The 18,414-nt window shown below is 36.3% G+C and overlaps 1 protein-coding gene across 35 annotated transcripts in view; it reads right to left on the reverse strand.

Moving 5' to 3' along the window:
- Positions 1-11,306: 11,306 nt before the first annotated feature.
- The window catches only part of para (sodium voltage-gated channel paralytic), an 873,489-nt gene continuing 866,381 nt past the window's right edge, over positions 11,307-18,414 (reverse strand). For all 35 annotated transcript variants that reach the window (XM_069841227.1, XM_069841234.1, XM_069841226.1 and 32 more), the window contains one exon: positions 11,307-16,315. In XM_069841227.1, the coding sequence (XP_069697328.1) occupies positions 15,725-16,315 (591 nt within the window). In that variant the 3' untranslated portion in view covers positions 11,307-15,724. The remainder of the gene's footprint in view (positions 16,316-18,414) is intronic.

Raw genomic sequence — 18,414 nt, forward strand, 5'->3', positions numbered from 1 at the left:
CAGTGGAAACTAAACGCCTGATATGGTATGGGCATCTCCAGAGAATGTCAGCCGACCGCTGGCCTAATAAGGTCTTCAACTGGACTCCCCCGGAAAAAAAGAGAAGAGGAAGGCCAATGAAAAAATGGAGCAAGGAGGTTCAGGAGGATATGATCTGCAGGGGCCTACAAATGGGCGATTGGCAAAACCGGAGTACCTGGAAGTTGAGAAGCGGGAGACGACGACAGCCGTAAAATTACTCGCAATACATACATACATACATACATACATACATACATACATACATACATACATACATACATACATACATACATACATACATACATACATACATACATACATACATACATACATACATACATTACAGGGACATAATTTTATTTTTACTTCAATTTTTATTGCACCTGAGTTTTTGAATGTGCGTCACTCCCACCCCTTCTACTAATGAAGTTCAGTCGTCCTCCACACAGATACAAGACCGCATATAGAGTCATAGTAGCCTTACGATCATAGTAAACAGTACGTTCCAAAAATATGTTCGCCTCTTCCAGTGACGAAAGAGCTTTCAATATTAAATCATTTTCGCACAGGTACTGTCATCCATTTGCCTACGTCGTATCCCGGTTTCCCCCCACCAGCTTTTATTCGCCAGCTAGTGGCTGGGCTGTCTTAGCTCTTTTCTGAGAACATTAATTTTTCTTAGGAATTGGACGTCTACGTAATATTATAGCCTACAACTGTTCAAAATAACTTAAATAGAAGGGCCTCGTTAAGTAATTAACTGTCACGTGATTTCCTCCCTTTCTACGACCCTACGACATAACCACTTGGACGGACAGTAGATAGTATGTCTCAGTAATTTTATCTTTTCGGATCGGGCAGAAATGAAGATTGAATTTACAGTACGTAAGATACTCTGTTATAGAGTAGGTACAGAATTATTTCAACATGAGTCACTAGTACGAAAGACGAACCTGGTAATTGGGATTAGGTACAATAATCTATAGTGCGATAATTTTCACATTAGAACTGAAGCCTGTATCGAAATGAACGGCCATCATTTTAAAAAATGTTTTTAAATATCCATATTATGATTATATTATTTTTCAATTTAACTTCATTCTATATATTGTACGCTAATGTGCTGTAGACAGTATAATATACACTGCATAATGAATACGTCCACATGGACAGCTAAATTCATGAGTAAAAACACTCATTGTTAATACTGTACTGTATTTTGATTGAACAAAAACCTAATGAATATAATCAAACTCAAAATCGCAATATTTCGTAGTTTACGTAAATGGATGAACTACTTTTCATCCCTCCTATACCTAGTAAAGTGATTTGTTTATATATTACGCTAGTATCATCAAACTTCAGTCGTGGAAGGGGTAGCAAACGGCGTTGATCCAGAGGTATAGCCAAGTTAATATTAAAAATGTTAGTAAAAATAAAATGATGTCCCTGTACATACATACATACATACATACATACATACATACATACATACATACATACATACATACATACATACATACATACATACATACGTACTAAGGAGTATTGACAGCCTCGGACCTTCGTCATAAAGAAAAGAAGGGTTTATCATGAAAATGACAAAGAGCATGTTGTTTGATGATTACTCAATGTTTGGTGATAAAATGTTTAGCCAGTTTCATATTGCGAACTTAAAAATATATATGTCAGATAAAAAATTCAATTTTGATAAAACTGTGACAAAAGTACATTCCTGAGAGGGTTGTTCGACAAGGGAATTTATGGATAGCATTGAGGGATCATTATCCTATTATGCTCGACCATGCCGAAATGTAGTAATTATACACCTGGTAGTAGCTCTTTAATGTACCTCATTAAAGTACATCTATTCATTATAGTTCAGTTGTTCAGCCAATGAGAAATCACCATTGTAGCATTATAAAAGCGCAAGTATCGATTATTCTCGGATATGCAATCGAAAGACAACTAGCGAAACGTCACGGAGGCTGGAAATCCAATACTGTCGCAGAAGGTTATGTTCTGTTACTATAATAATTTGCGTTAATTGTAAATAATATTCAAATAAATTCAATTTGTCATCTCGTTTTTCAATTCTAAATCAATTTCCAGGTTATATCAAGATTAATATGTTCATGTTATTCTATAGATTATATCAAGGTCAATGACATTCGTTCCTCGGAAAAAATCAATACTTTCGCGTCTGCGCACATCTCACAATTTAGAAGGTCAGTTCCGCTCCTCACTTACATAACCATAACATGAATACTTATGAATAATTTCAAGTCAGAAATATGGTCGAGCATAAAAAGTCGTATGAAACTTGCCTATAATGGTAATTAAGACGCTCGTATGAAAATTATGAAACTCGCTTGCGCTCGTTTCATAAGCAAACATACTCGGGTCTTAATTACTACCATTATAGGCTCGTTGCATAATGTACTATTATGTAACCATAAAGAATTTGGTTGTGGAATTTAAGAAAGAAGTAACAGAAATCAATTATGAACACCATGTTGGATATCTGCTGCTAGATAAATTAGATTATTATGGAATTAAAGGTGTTGCACACCAATGGTTTCACTCATATCTCATGATCTAGATATTAATGTAATAACTATGTAAGCAAATGTATTTAATTAGAATTAGAGTCTGGCTGGGCGTAAGAGAAGGCCTACTGGCCTTAGCTCTGCCAGATTAAATAAATAAATTATTATTATTAAATTATAGATAGGATATAAAAAAGTTGAAATCAATACTGTACAACTATGAAATCTGCATCGACATGGGGAACTATTAATAATGGAATTTCTCAAGGATTAATATTAGGTCCCCTACTTTTTCTAGTGTTTATAAATGATCTTGCCCCCCCTAATAAAACATGTAGGTCATCCCATATTATTTGCAGATGACACAAGTATAGTAATTACAGCCAATAACTCCAACACATTCCAATCTTCAACAGAGGAAATTCTCCTCAAAATATGTGACTGGTTCTCAGTTAATAAATTGGTATTAAACTGTAACAAAACTAACATAATTCAATTTAAATCCTGTCCAAATTCAACGTCGCAAATTTCTAGTGCAATAATTAATAATAGATCTCTATTAGAAACAACAACAACCAAATTTCTTGGCTTAAAAATCGATAATGTGTTAAATTGGAAAAATCATATTAAAGAAATTACCCCCAAACTAAATTCAGCTTGTTTTGCTATTAGATCTATGCAAAAGATAGTAAATATCAATACCTTAAAAACAATATACTTTGCATACTTCCACTCGGTAATGAGTTTTGGAATAATATTCTGGGGAAATTCCACAGATAGTAACAATATATTTCTATTACAAAAAATAGTAATTAGAATAACAGTAGGTGCCAAATCTAGGGAATCGTGTAGGACTGTTTTCAAAAAACTACAAATAATGCCCATGGCTTGTCAGTATATCTTTTCATTAATAATCTTCCTCGTATGTAATCGTGAAAACTTTGTAACTAATTCAACAGTTCATAGCATAAATACACGTCAAAAAATGGCTTTCATACTCCATCGGCAAGTCTATCATGCTATCAAAAAAGAGTGCGTTATATGGCAGTAAAAATTTTTAATAGCCTCCCTATCGATATAAAAAATGAAACTCAAAACATAAAATTATTTAGGGCCAAATTAAAGAAGTACCTAATTTCTGACGCCTTCTATTCTGCAGGTGAATTCATGACACCCAATAACGCTTTATGAATATCAATACCGTGCATGACATGATTTTGGAGGATCAATGAATTGGGCTGAAACGTGTAAGTTATCTGAGACTTTGAAAATTCTCTCTCACATAATGCATCATGATTTGAGTATGAGAAAATTATCTGATAATTAATTCATTAATTCATAGAATTCTGTCCAAGGACAGGTCTTTCACTGCAAGCCCAGCTTTCTCCAGTCTTGGGTTCCTAAATGCTTGAATGCTGATCATAAACAACTCAGAGTGACAGTTTTTAAGTTGATCTGCTGCCTTTTGACAAGAAGTCCCCTAATTTTTTGGTTCATATTGTAACTATGGACGAAACCTAAATCCATCATTACGATTCAGAGACAGATAGAAGAACACTGAAAAGAATGAAAACACTCTGGTTCTTCCAGCACAAAGAAATTTCGCTGTCAGAAATCAGCAGAGAAAGGTCCGTGCATCAGTTTTCGGGACAAAAACTGAATAATTATGACAATCTAAAGTAAAACTGTAACTGGAGCATATTATCATCCATTATTAACTACACTACGGGTTGTTGTAAGAAAATGTACCCACTCACAAGCACCTGATTGCATTGGAGAAAATTGTTGAAGCTGGCTTTGAAGTGATTGACCATCCCCCATACGCTCCAGATTTAGACCACCTCAAACTATCACCTATTCCAAAAGGGGGGAAAAAATGTAAGAAAAGAAATTTTCATAGAATGAAGGAGTAATAAGTACTGTAGAAGAGTGGTTAACAGGTAAAAACATTCTTTTAGAGATTCAGAATTGCTTCATGATGGTTGTGCGAAGTGTATAGAGTTCTAGACCGACCACTGACATTAAAACCTGCGCCACAAACCAGTATTCGTTGATGCGCAGGTTGTCATAGTGGGGGATCTGTTGTATGCGCTCCCTGATCGACGCCTCGCAGCGAGTTCGTTCTAAACTATTCGAAACAGCACTTGTGTCAGCAACCAATCTTTCACTTTTCAATCAACTATTAATATTCTATTTCCACGTATTGTGTATAGTTAAAACATATTGTAATTTATAACAATGGAAGGGAAACCAAATGTGCGCCGCAGGCTTTTGAAAAGTGACGCGCGTAAAATTATTTATAACGTTGCGAAGTATTCAAGGGGATAGGTACAGCTTACAGCAGTAAAATTTTTGGAAATGTTCAACATTTTTTTCTTCCATTACTGTATCTAGTACAATAATGAAAATTGGTATGTATAAAACACTATTCTTCTGCTATATTAAAAACATAATTTTACGATTTAAAAAAATTATATATATATATATATATATATATATATATATATATATATATTTTTTACAAATTCAAAATGGTGGCAGTTCACTGTGCAGTGATGAAGCGTTTCTCTCATAATTCAGACACTTGTTAACTTCATGTTCTCTCTCTTTTATTTTATTAATGAAAGTCATGTTTACAATATCATGCTCTTTCAACTACATTCCTTAATAAATAATATTTTTTTTATTTTGTTTTAGAAGTAAGTGCTGATACTTGATCTTTTTTTAAATGAATTTATTTGTTATCAGACAATCTATCAAATGTAGAGAAGTGCTCTTGCATCATATTGTAGATATAACATACATAAATACACAAAAAATTTCATCACAGAATGTTGGATAGTTTTTGAGTTATGTGGGAAATTCTTCATCAGTGTACAGTGAAATGAATTTTGAAAAAAAAAAAAAAAAAAAGTAAATAATTTTTTTTAATCGTAAAAATATTTTTTTCATATAGCAGAAGGACAGTGTTTTACACATACCAATTTTCATTATTGTACAAGATATACATAGTAATGGAGGAAAAACGTTGAATATTTCCAAAATTTTACTGCTGTAAGATGTACCTAACCCCTTAAAAGAGAGAGAAAAAAAGAATTTAAGTTGAAATATAATGTTGTCACATCAACAAGGAAGCTACGGGAGTTTCGGCCAGCTTGATAAAAAACGTTTTGAAGGAAGAGGCAGTGTCATTGTCTACCACAGTTGGAGTCCGACTAGTGTAACCCGGCCTAGCGAGCTGCTCGTATAGTGATGACGTCTCCCCCTCCATGGCCACGTGAGTATTGGAAAAGTCGAAGGTCTTTTTGTAGTTGGTCGAGCTATAAAAGGTGATTATGTTGAATAGATAAATATTTTGTTTTGAGACACATCAACATTTTCCATGTTAAGCTAAGAACTTATCAATACTGCCTCATATTCCTGGTATAATACCTCTACAAGGAAAACTTGACGCTATTCCATTCAAATTAGGGTTCGTATCGCAAAACTGAATAATGCTGATATAGTGGGTAATACTAATTTTTGTCTCTTTTTCATAACAACAAAGCTGCTACCATAACGCGTTTCTGATTACCGATACTAGAGCCCGGATTTACATGCATTTATAAAGCAAACATGCTCTATAAAATCTTAAAATATGCACTATAATGTATAATATAGTCCACACCTGTGGAGTAACGGTCAGCGCGTCTGGCCGCGAAACCAGGTGGCCCGGGTTCGAATCCCGATCGGGGCAAGTTACCTGGTTGTGGTTTTTTCCGGGATTTTCCCTCAACTCAATACGAGCAAATGCTGAGTAACTTTCGGTGCTGGACCCCGGACTCATTTCACCGGCACTATCACTTTCATTTCATTCAGACGCAAAATAACCTAGATGTTGATACAGCGTCGTAAAATAACCCAATAAAATAAAAAAAATAAAATGTACAATATTAATTTCGAAAACTAACACTTCGTACATGTTTTTACTCTTAAATGGAGTAAAAAGAGCTTTTAAACCTCAATGCAAGCACAATTTGTTAAAAGTTGTGAAAAAAACTAAACTTATACATTCATTAATATAAAATACAGTTAAACAACTAACTTCAGTTTCACTATATTACTCCATATTTCTTCTTGTGCCAACTCCTCTTCTAACGCTGCTGCTGCTTCACCACGTAACATTTTTCTGTCTTACAAACGGAATGGTATCCATAATTTTTTTCAAGCACTGATCGAAGTTTTTCAGATGTTTTTTTTTTTAAATTCCGTGTGTTTCAGGGATCAAAGTATCAATAACATTTTGACCTAAGGACAAAGACTCTTGCTGTGGAGAAACTGTACTTTCGTATTGTTATTGTATCAGACAGACTGACTCACCAGCGAATAGGGATTAATAAGAATGGACACTGAGCGAAATTCCCGGCTCTGTTTTTTTGTGCTCATGTGCTAGGTTAGCGTTTGATTCCACTTTCAAACGCTAGAGGTCAGTATAATAAAGAACCCGCAAATAGTGGAACAGCAATCCCTATTCGCTGGAAAGTCTGGTAAAAGTATTTTTGCTGTTGATTGCTACTGCGATATCAGTGCCAACTCTAGGGAAAAAGGTAAGATCTGACACTGATGCTGCTACAGCTGGTTTGAAGGTCACTGAAATGTCACTGCTACATCAAAGGTACCAACACGCAGTGTCCATACTTATAATTCCCTATGGTACTAAAACAAATGAGCTAAGCATAATGCCACGTTTCCACAGAGCATAAATCATTCCTTGTTCATTAAGCTCCAGAGAATTGCCGAATATGCCATTTTTTGTATAACAAAAGAAAATATACATTAGAATATGTCCAGAATATGCCGACATGTTTCCATATGTTAAAATAGTTTGCATGCAATATGCATTTTGCATATAAATCCGGGCTCTAATCATTATGCTACTAAGTGCAATGCCAACATAAGCGTTAACTTAAGAATATAAACGTTACGGTAAAATCAAGAAGTCATACCATCATTCACGATGGGAACATAAACATAACAGCAAACATACTTGGTAACCATGGAAACATAACAATGAAGCCATTTCCTCATATTGTGTCGTATACTTCAGCGCTCCACGATTGTGTTCTGTTTGCAAATCACGTAAGCATAAGCATGAAAGTTTGGAGTTTGCAAACTTTCATGTTAACGTCTTACGGTAATGTTTATGTCATGCCAATGCTTACCGGTATGTGAATCATTGTGAATGATCCCATTTGGTAGCCTGGGCGCAAACTTCTGTGTTTATGTTACGGTTATGTTTAATTTTCATTGTGAATGGGCCTTAAGATTACAGCCAACATGAATGAATACTTCACACTCGTGTTGCTTTAAGAGTTGGTCTTTAAATCACAGTCTAGTATATACAGTCACGAAGCTCAATACGTAGTAAATATGCATCCATAGATAGTTGCTAACCACTAGGATTGCTACTATTGCCTCAGCACAGACAATGTGAAATAGTCTATTGTTTCTAGCACCCTCACAACTCAAGCTTCGTGACTGTATATACAGACTGTGGTTTAAATTAATATTCTATCAGAGAAAAATTTTTTGTGTGATTTATATTCCGAGGGAAACTTCAGTTGTGCAAGATTTTTAATTGTGTAGATGTGATCATTTTGCAGGAATAATTTATTACGTTGAGTAATTATGTATAATCACATTATTTTTTAAGTTCTACGTATTTCAATTAGAGGGCTTTATTTCTGAAATTTACACGTTAGGTGGTAATAACCGATCATGTCTAGGACCTATATCAAGCAAAGAGGACTGATGAAGAACAAACTTAACGGTCAGCGCGTCTGGCCGCGAAACCAGGTGGCCCGGGTTCGAATCCCGGTCGAGGCAAGTTACCTGGTTGAGGTTTTTCCCGGGGTTTTCCCTCAAGCCAATACGAGCAAATGCTGGGTAACTTTCGGTGTTGGACTCCGGATTCATTTCACCGGCATTATCACCTTCATTTCACTCAGATGCTAAATAACCTAGATGTTGATACAGCGTCGTAAAATAACCCAATAAAAAAAAAAAACAAACTTCATCAGAAATTGGCTCCAGCGGAATGCGGAATGTTCTGTCAATACAAAGAAAGTGACTTTCCAGCATTGATAAAAGAATCATTTTTATAAGTAATATTGTGATTATCAGATTCGTAACCAAGAAAACAAATTCACCATTCCATTGAGAAAATTCAGAAAATAAAAGGAAATCGTGAATATGAAATAAATGTTCTTGAAAAGATAGTGTGATGTAATGGAGGATTTTATTTTGACTTCCAGAGCAATATGGACATCATCGAAGCAGAGAAAAAACAAAAGCAATAGAAGTGATTCAACCGTCTTACTGACGAAAAATTTTACTTTTCTAATTTAGTAGTGGAGTGGAGTAATACATTAACGTTTTTGAAAAATTAAATGATTTTGTAAGTTACTATAAATAAAACATGAAGATGTAAAAACTATGAAATTTTGAAAACTTTTATTAAATGGATAATAAAATTTAACAGTTCGATTAGAGGAATAAAAACCTGAAATGTATAATTTTATATTCAGTACCATAATTAAATAATTTATTACATTATTCTTTTAAGTTTTGAAAATAGAATATTTTTAAAAATCTTAGAATAATTGTACTAGGTAATACTCAACCTCTTGTCTAACATCGAACACCAGGTAAAATAAATTAATAAAATATCATAAGGTAACCAATCAGTGAATTTTTTTTTATAAATTATAAATAAAACTAGAGATTAACAATTCTGTTATACGCATAGAATTCCAAATGGTTAAAGATTATCCTTAGCTTGTATATAAAATGTAATTCCACAAAATTTCCTTAAAAATAAACAAAAAATATCATTATTACCCAGTTTATAGTAATGAAAAAAGTTCAAGTTTTCAACGAGATATCAGTACTTAGTTGTCCTTTCAATCGAATAGGAATAAATTGAACTGGGGGAAAATTATTGAATGAAGAAAGTACCTAGTCTATAATGTTAATGTGGAATGAATTCATCTTAAAAATGTAAATGCTGCTATAATTTCTAATCGCAAGAGAAAATGAATGTTTAAACTTTGTAAGAATCGGACTTTGTTTATTTTTAATAATTATATACAGTTCAATTAAATATAAATTAAATATAATTATACTATGTTTAGCAGAATGGAAAACATGTACAGCATACATTATGCAGACACAAGATGAATACATAATACCCATGCAGTAAATTAAGCGAGAAATTTCCTGAAAAAATATTTTATATTCATCTCACATTTGTACAACTGCACACCCTTATTTGGTTAACATGATGGAAAACGGTGACCAGGGATGGGCAAGTCCATGTGCAATAAGGAATCTGGCAGAAAGAAAGGTACTAAGGCCGTGTCTCAAAGCTACATTTTCAGGTGAAGTGAACTAGATTGTTGACTAAATAGCGGATGTGACGTCAGAAGTTATGATCCAAAGCTACATAGTGCATAGCAATCAAGTCCGTACTAACTAGTAAACGAAAATGATTGCTTGATTGTTGACTTGTACACTAAACAAACATGGATACCTCATCAGCAATTGGGGTTATAAAATCTGAAAATGCTTTGGAAGTGAAATAATGTAAATATAATGCAGAGTAACACGTTAACTTTGAACACTGACATTGTTAGTACCTTCTGTACAATGTTTTAAACATTATTGTAATATATTAAACCCTTACCTTTTCCACATAACTCGTAATGAAACTGCATTAGGACACTGCCTTCTTAATTAAGTACTGCACCGTGATGTCATGGTTTTTAAAAAAATAGTCTATGAAGAAGGCCATGTTTTAAGCATACGTTTCCAAAGCTCCCTAGTGTGTAGTTTACAAGTCACCTAGTTGCTAGTCACTAGTGTGTAGTATGGACTTGAGCTTTGAGACACGGCCTAAGTAAACCAAGAAAAGATTATGAAATGATATTTTGACGGCAACAGGAAGTGGTTCAAGCAAACAACAGAAAATCATTTAGCAGAATGGGCCAAAATTATATTGATAACTTTTGCTTTTGCTATTAGCTTACCCCCCCTCCCCTTCTTTTTTAATTGTATTATCACAACAGAGCTTATGGAACTTTGGCATATTTTGCAAACCAATTGTTTAACTATTTCAATATGCATTCAGTAAACACGATACTGACCTTTAAGAAAGACTGATCCATTAAGTTTGCCCATCTGGTCACCCATGTGTGAATGAACCTGTTGTTTGTATGTACATAATTCTGTAATAGATTTTCAGGATATATCTTGTGTTAATGATGTGTGATCTGCCAGGAATGCCATGCATTTAAAAGCTGTGAATAAAATCGCGTCTTGCTCATTGCAAATTGCATCTTGTTATTTCTCAGCTCGTCTTGCTTCGAAGAAAGTACAACCGATGTGGCTTCTGGTCACACCTGCCAGATGACTGCAACAACTGCCTCAGATTAAACTGTTAATCTGTGTTTCTCCTCAACTTGTGTTTTAGCACGTAGTAATGACGGATTTGTGACGAGTATCGTTTAGAGAGTTGCAAATCACTTTGTAGCAAAATCAGACTGTTGATATTTTGAATGACTGTAGTGACTGATTAGAATTTGATTGGCGCCGAAGTAGTGTTACACGACCCGTGTCCCACACAGCACACCGACACATTCTCTACCTACACTGCAAACAAACATTAAACACCAACATATGGATTGCAGTATTCTGTGATAAGTTATCAAAAATTTATTCGATGATGTATTATGTACAGATTATTATAGTACAAACCGTGAAATCGAAAACATTGTACAAAGGAAGTAAAGTGCAAGCATAAAGGCAAAACTGGAGAATTAAAAATTGAAAATGGCAACATGACATTTTTATTCTTAAAAGATTCACTTTTTTTTAAACCAACCTATTTTTAATTATGTAAGATTGGACACATAGGCTAGTATTTTATTTGTATTAATAGTTATGCGAATTTGGAGCTGATAAAATTCTCCCCCTGCAATGATATTTTAAATGCAATTTTCTATAATTTGTGAGATGATGTTATACAATACTAGATGGCTGCAGCGTGTACTTTCTATAAACCTACAAGATGCCGGATGAAGCTACGAAGTGTGCGGCATGGTACCACTCTGGGACCCAATCATTGTAGAAAGCTTCTTCTAATGGTATGTCCACATTGACAACTTTTGCTTAACATTGTTAGTGAACACTGCTATCAATGTTCGGACAGACTGAGATTAACGGAAATCATATTTCAAGTGATTCTGAAAAATTTTGACTTTACTGCGCCCATTAGTAAATTTTGCAAAGTGTTAAAGCTTAGCTATTAACACTCTCAATTTTGCTAAGTCGAAAGAGCCTAATGGAAAAACTTCGTAAGTATTTTAGCTAGTTCACTCAAATTATTCCATTGTTGAATAAAATATGATTTATTGCAACACAATACAAAATGCAAATAAATACGTAGCACATGACACCTACTATTTCATCATTATGCTCGTCAAAACAAGTACATCAACAAAACTAATTCCTTCTGCTTCATATCTGCTTAAGTTTGGAGGCAAGAACGTAACGTACACAATTAACTGCCAGAACTCTTAAAACAAATGTTCACAATTTTACTCTAATCGAGAATGTATGATAACAATGTTAATTAACTTCAGTGTGGACTTACCGTTAATAGATAAAAGTTTTATTAATTTTTTCAGTCGGTGTTATGGCAAAAATTCTCATGACTCAGTAATGATCGTGTGGAGTGGATGTCTTGTAGAAAGAGGGAAGAAAGCAAATTAACGAACCAAACTAATGCAAATGAAAATTCCATTTTTTTTTTTCCTTTTCTTCCTTTTTTTTAACTCTGAACTTTAGTCTTTCCATGATGAAATCAGTTATAGCTCATAGCTGAGTACCTCCTTACTGAGTCGTTGTTTGGTTTTGTGTATATACATCATTCTATCTGTATTTCATACATATTATGAACATACAATATCTACAGTATTGTATGTTTATATTATGCATACTTTATTTATAATTATTGTATAATATAATCTCTCTTATTCAAATATAACTTAATATACAAACAGGATGCAGAGTTTGCACACATCATTTCCTTACTGGTGTGGTACATTATAAAAAGCAGTCAAATCCTAGGATTTGGTTGAAACTTACTTATTATTCAACATATTGAAATGATTGTTTCTTAAAAAAAATAAATAAAAAAGAAACTCCTGTCACGGAGAAGATACTGACAGGAATTTTCCCTGCAAACATTCTTAGAAAATGTGCCTAATGACTCTAGATACTGAATGTGTGACGAGTGGTTGAGGTTATGTACTACAGACTAGTTATGCGGACTCGTGTCTTCCAAACTCTCGTTTGCCATATGAAATATTTTAATGAGATTGCATGAAATTCTAAAGTTATCTTTTTAATAAAAACAATAAAGTTACGCAGTTTTTTTTCTTCGGTATCTAGACCAGCTTTGCACCGATTTTTTTTAAAGACTACAGAACCTACGGCAGCCAAGATGTCTTCGATCCTCGCAGGAAGGATCGAGCAATGGCTTCGGCTTGCAACAAGCCTCGTGTGATAGGGCAGCACTCATGCCAAGAAGCGTCAACAACAGGAGTACTTAATATTATTAGTTATACCTTATGATTATTGTTAACACATCTCTCTCCCACGTAACATTGTGCTATGTAAAGCGTTCTCTAACAGGAGAACTGTGTTTTCTTAGAGTTAAACTCAATAAAAATAATTGCATCACAGACCTTAGTAGCAATCTAACTTCATGTCATGCATTTTATTTATTTATATTATTTTTTATTTTGGTTGCAACACTGGATATCTGGATATCACGTGTAGAAAAAGCAACGCAGAAAGTAACAAGATTTCTTGGTTTTCAAACTTTGAGCAACAACTGGTTTTTTAAAGCCCACTGTTATAATAATTGATTTTTAAAAAAGTTATTTACTTAATAAGTTAACATAATGGCATATTTTGTGATTTTTTGCCACATACAATAACCAATTTGTGCATAACCAACCAGTAATAATGAGTGTCTCGTTACAAGGGTGGCGTGTGACGTCACACAGTTTGCAAAATAACAATTTTATAGAGAATGTATATACATATCTTCCACTACAGTCTGACTGTTGTATGTATAGTGTTAATAACAAAATGTTGGACAAGACAGCACTACTTGGACTACCGGACAAATCACACACTTGGCGCCACTTTGCAAGAATTTACAAAGCCCTAGAGCAGATCAAAGCCTTCCATAGTTAAAGTTCAACTTTGGTTGTTATTGTTGCTGTTGTTGATGATGTAAGAAGCCAGAATGATAACAATGATGAGTATGACGATGTCGGTGATACAGATATAGTAGTTTATATTGAAAGTTTGCAATGAAAGAACGGAATATCTCTAAGATCTGGAACAGAACTCCTTCTCTTAGAGACCATTCTTTCTTTTTTTTTATTTTCAACTCATACACCAAGCTTTTCTGAAATTGTGACAGTAGATTGAGTAATTTGATTGTGAAGGCCTATTCTACAAAATTAACACTTCCTTCCCTTCCACCTGACCTTTTCAAAAGAATATATGCAGTGCTGGCGAGAATTATACCAAAAGTGTATAGGAGTGCAAAGCAAGTTCTGTGTAATTGTCTTGTCTCGTTATATTCTGAAGAAACAGGGAAAAAAGAGAGATGCTGAGAGGAGAGTACATAATGGAGCTGGTGCGATGACGGCGATGATGGGTGAACGTGTGAGAAGCACACAGTCTCACGGTTGAGCTAGTATCGAGTCCAGATTCCCCCTGACGGCACGCTGCAGGGAGCTGGGGACACCCGTCTGGAGCGGCACCCCATGCGTACACGCATGAGAGGGGAAGGAAGCAGTGTACGCCGGGCTGCAGCGAGGGGGTCCCACACCCCCAAGCGGCCTCCACATTCTGTCATTCTGACCGGTAAGAGAGTAACACTGTTTGATTTCACACACAGTGGCCGTGTGTTACCCTTCCCGAAGAATTCCTTGTTCTAAAGAATGAAGTTTTCACTTTTATTTTTATCATTTACCGTGACTTCATTAAAATATTTCTTTCAAGAACACAATCAGTAAGACTTTTGGACATCGCATAGAATACAAGCAAGCAGACGGTGCTTTCAATATCGGTGACGAAAGGAGAAATAAAGTCCTGCACAGTGTATGAAATGAAACCTTACTCACTTCGGGGCGAGAATGAAAGATATTCGAGTATTTTGAAACTAAACCAACTAGGTAAACGAGGGCGTGGCTTGATTGAGCACTGCAACGGTTATTGCAGGTTGCAGGGTGGTCACGTGAACATAAGCCGTCCGTCTCGTGGTTCAGTAAGGAAAAGAAGTAGCCCAACAACGAACCCTTGCGCTTGGCCTCACACTGGGGTGGAAATCTATGTACAAGTTACACCGAGAACAATGTATGTTCATAAAGAAAAGTAGTGTAGAAAAATAACAAGTGAAAAACACGACAAGAGCTTGCGTAAGAAGGAAAAAATAACAACAGATGCATGTTTATGTTATCCCCGATCCCACCCTGGATTAACATGCGGGCAGCATCTCTCTCCAACCTTCGCCAATGGGTAGCCACTTCTAGTTGCGTTATCGTCTAAGCACTGTGTCCCAACGATTATATTAGCAGAAAAAAATTAATACAAAAATAATTAATGTGATGGCGGTGAAGTTCATTTATCCAATACCAAGCTTGAATCTTCTTAACAGAGAAAAAATCTAGCACTGGCAAATTGGAGAATGAATTGAATCAATTGAAAAGTTGTCTTGCAAATGAAGCACATTTCAGTTGTGTAGCTTATGCAGACGAGTAGACACCGCTCGCCCCTCCCCTCCGCGTCCACACACAGACAACCTACCCTTCAGGATGTCACACGCAAACAACACAACAAACGGAGAACGAAAATCAAGCGAAGATGTGAGATCACTTGCCGCGCACTCGCCGGACGTCTGTCTCAGTGCAGACGGCAAGTCCCGGCTCGCGCGCGCCCCGGGCCGGGCAGCAGCGCGGGGAAGAGCCGCGGGGCCCGGGAGAGAGGCTTCAGTCATCGCGTGCGGCGTGTGGGAGGGGGGGACGCCACCCGGCTCAGACGTCGGTGGAGCGCGACGTCACGCTGGGCGACCTCGAGTGGATCACCACGCGGTGCCCGTTCTTCGTCACGAAGCCGTCGCTCTCGACGAGCACTGCCGTCTGGTGACGGTCGTGGAGGTCCGCGTCGTCGCCGGCGTCGTCCGAGTCTTCGCCCGGACCGCCCTGGCGCTGCTGCTTGTGCTTGCGCCACGCATTCTGGATGAGCCGCGCGCAGTACTCCTCGCGCTGCCTCCAAAGTGTCGACGACACGGGTTCGTAGCCCACCTCGTCCGGCCGGGCCTGCACCTCGCCCAGTTCCCCGGACTCATCGATGGCATTGCCCTTTCTCGCAAAGAAGTCTTTGGTCAGGGCGTCTAAAATGTCCACACAGAACATGAGGTCACCCTTGCAGATCGGGATGTCCATGGACACTATCTTGTACTTGTTCGGCTTGTGGATCTGCAGCGGGGGCTCCAGCACATCAAGGAACTCTGACAACTGGTCGTACCGGATGTACTGCGTACCATCCGGATCAAACTGCTGCCAAATCTCATAGTACATGTCGTAGTCGTCATCTGTGAGACCTTCCTGCACATCTTCTGTTGCCTGCAATCAAACATACCTCTTCTCATTTCCATACTACATGTAATTGACTCGCACTTTATCGTAGAGGTTTGGAGGTGCTTGTCAGACAGGACAGGGGTGAATCTTCGATCCTGCTCACACAACACACCGCAGAAAACTTATTTAAATAATTTAAAATAACCTCAAAATTGTAGCACACCATTCTGCAGAAAGCAGGTATGTCATTCAGTCAGTTCACACCAGTGACGTGCGGTGGCCCAACAGATTACCCAAGCAGCCGCGTAGCCAAGTTTTCTTTCCCCTCTTACTATTTATAATTGATTCAAATACTTATAACGTTACTAATTATAAAAATACGTTGGCATTTGTTACCCATTTTTTTTACAAAATCTATAAGATTAGACCTACTGCAACTATTGCCTAAAATTAAAAATACTATTACAAAGGACCAGTCTAAGTACTGTTAAGTCGTGACGAGTTGTTCCATCTTGTTGGGGAAACGTGTGGTAATCGTCGACCCAGAAATTCATCAAGAAATTTTGTGCGCTTTGATGATTTGGAAAAAAACTCTGCAAGCCCAGAAAGAGTAGCAAAAAATATACGGCATTCAGGAATACTTGAAGCACTTGGGACAGTGCTAAGTTTAAACAGTGTGCATCAGAGACCTGCAAGAGAGCGATGCTTAACGATATCTGAGATCGGTTTTACCGAATGCTCTTCGTGTGTAATCGCTCGAGCTCGGGTTTGGCCTCCGCTCGCTCGAGATCGCCCAGGGGATCGCTCCCCTGTCAGAACGAGCACTCGCTTCAACGACTTTATGCGAAGCAGTATGCTACAGTACTACGTAATGCAGTATTGGTAGAAATCGAATGAATTCATTCGAATTATTTGATTATCAAAACCATTCGAAATAATAGAAATATTCACAATATCACTCGATTATTCATTAACTTTGCTTACCACCACAACAAGCCGTATGAAGTTATACAAAATATGTACTCGCATAACAGAATATGTTCCATTTTATGATAATGATAAGAGCTTCGAGTTCAGAATCATATGACGCAACAATAGAATGATAAGCTTTGAATGTTCTGTGTGGGTGTTGTGTACTGACTCTTCTAACAGCCCCAGAATCTGACCCTGATCTTCATTAAATTAAACACCTGACCTACATGGCGATAAGAAAAAAGAGCGCTGCTCTCAGACTATAGACCTACGTATAGAATGAGTAATCAACATACTGCAATTTTATTGAACAATTCATTCATGCATTCGAATGATTTCATCCTACAATGGAATAATCATTATAGAAATCATTCGATTGTTCTCAACAATTATATATATTTAGCGGAAATTTAATTAATTACACATTTTTCTTTGTTTAGATTGAAATGGCCTGAAATGATTTTCTGTATAAATAAATTTCATTCCTACTTAGTTTAACAATTAATCGTGATAATTACTGTAAATGCAAATGAAATGTTTTGTTATATTACTATAAAACGTATATAAAACAGACAAATTACAATTTAATACGTGATAACTAAAAATGTCTATCGATGTATGAAATGCAAATAATAAATTAGTAGCGATATATTTTGTTTCATCTCGGACGTAGTATGAACTTTACTCATACTAACTTGGGAATAGTTTTATTTTTTTATTTTAGTAGGTTATTTTACGACGCTTAGGTTATTTAGCGTTTGAATGAAATGAAGGTGATAATGCCAGTGAAATAAGTCCGGGGTCCAGCACCGAAAGTTACCCAGCATTTGCTCGTATTAGGTTGAGGGAAAACCCCGGAAAAAACGTCAACCAGGTAACTTGCCCCGATCAGGATTCGAACCCGGGCCACCTGGTGTGGACAATCCTATGTACTTTAAGGTATTCTTATCCCTTACTTCTCTGAATTTAGTCCAAGCAGAGCTAGTAACTGCTTTCCCTTTTTTCCAATACTCTGACTCTGCTAATTTAATTTTATTTTCGGTATATACTTTCGACATCGTGTCTTGTAATCTTTTACCATCAACAGAGACGGTGTCCGAGCATCTGCTTGAGATCGACGTCGATACTATTGAATCATCTTCAACATTCGTTTTGATGAAACGTACTGATTA

Source organism: Periplaneta americana, chromosome 12 (assembly GCF_040183065.1).
Source record: "Periplaneta americana isolate PAMFEO1 chromosome 12, P.americana_PAMFEO1_priV1, whole genome shotgun sequence".
NCBI lineage: Eukaryota > Metazoa > Arthropoda > Insecta > Blattodea > Blattidae > Periplaneta > Periplaneta americana.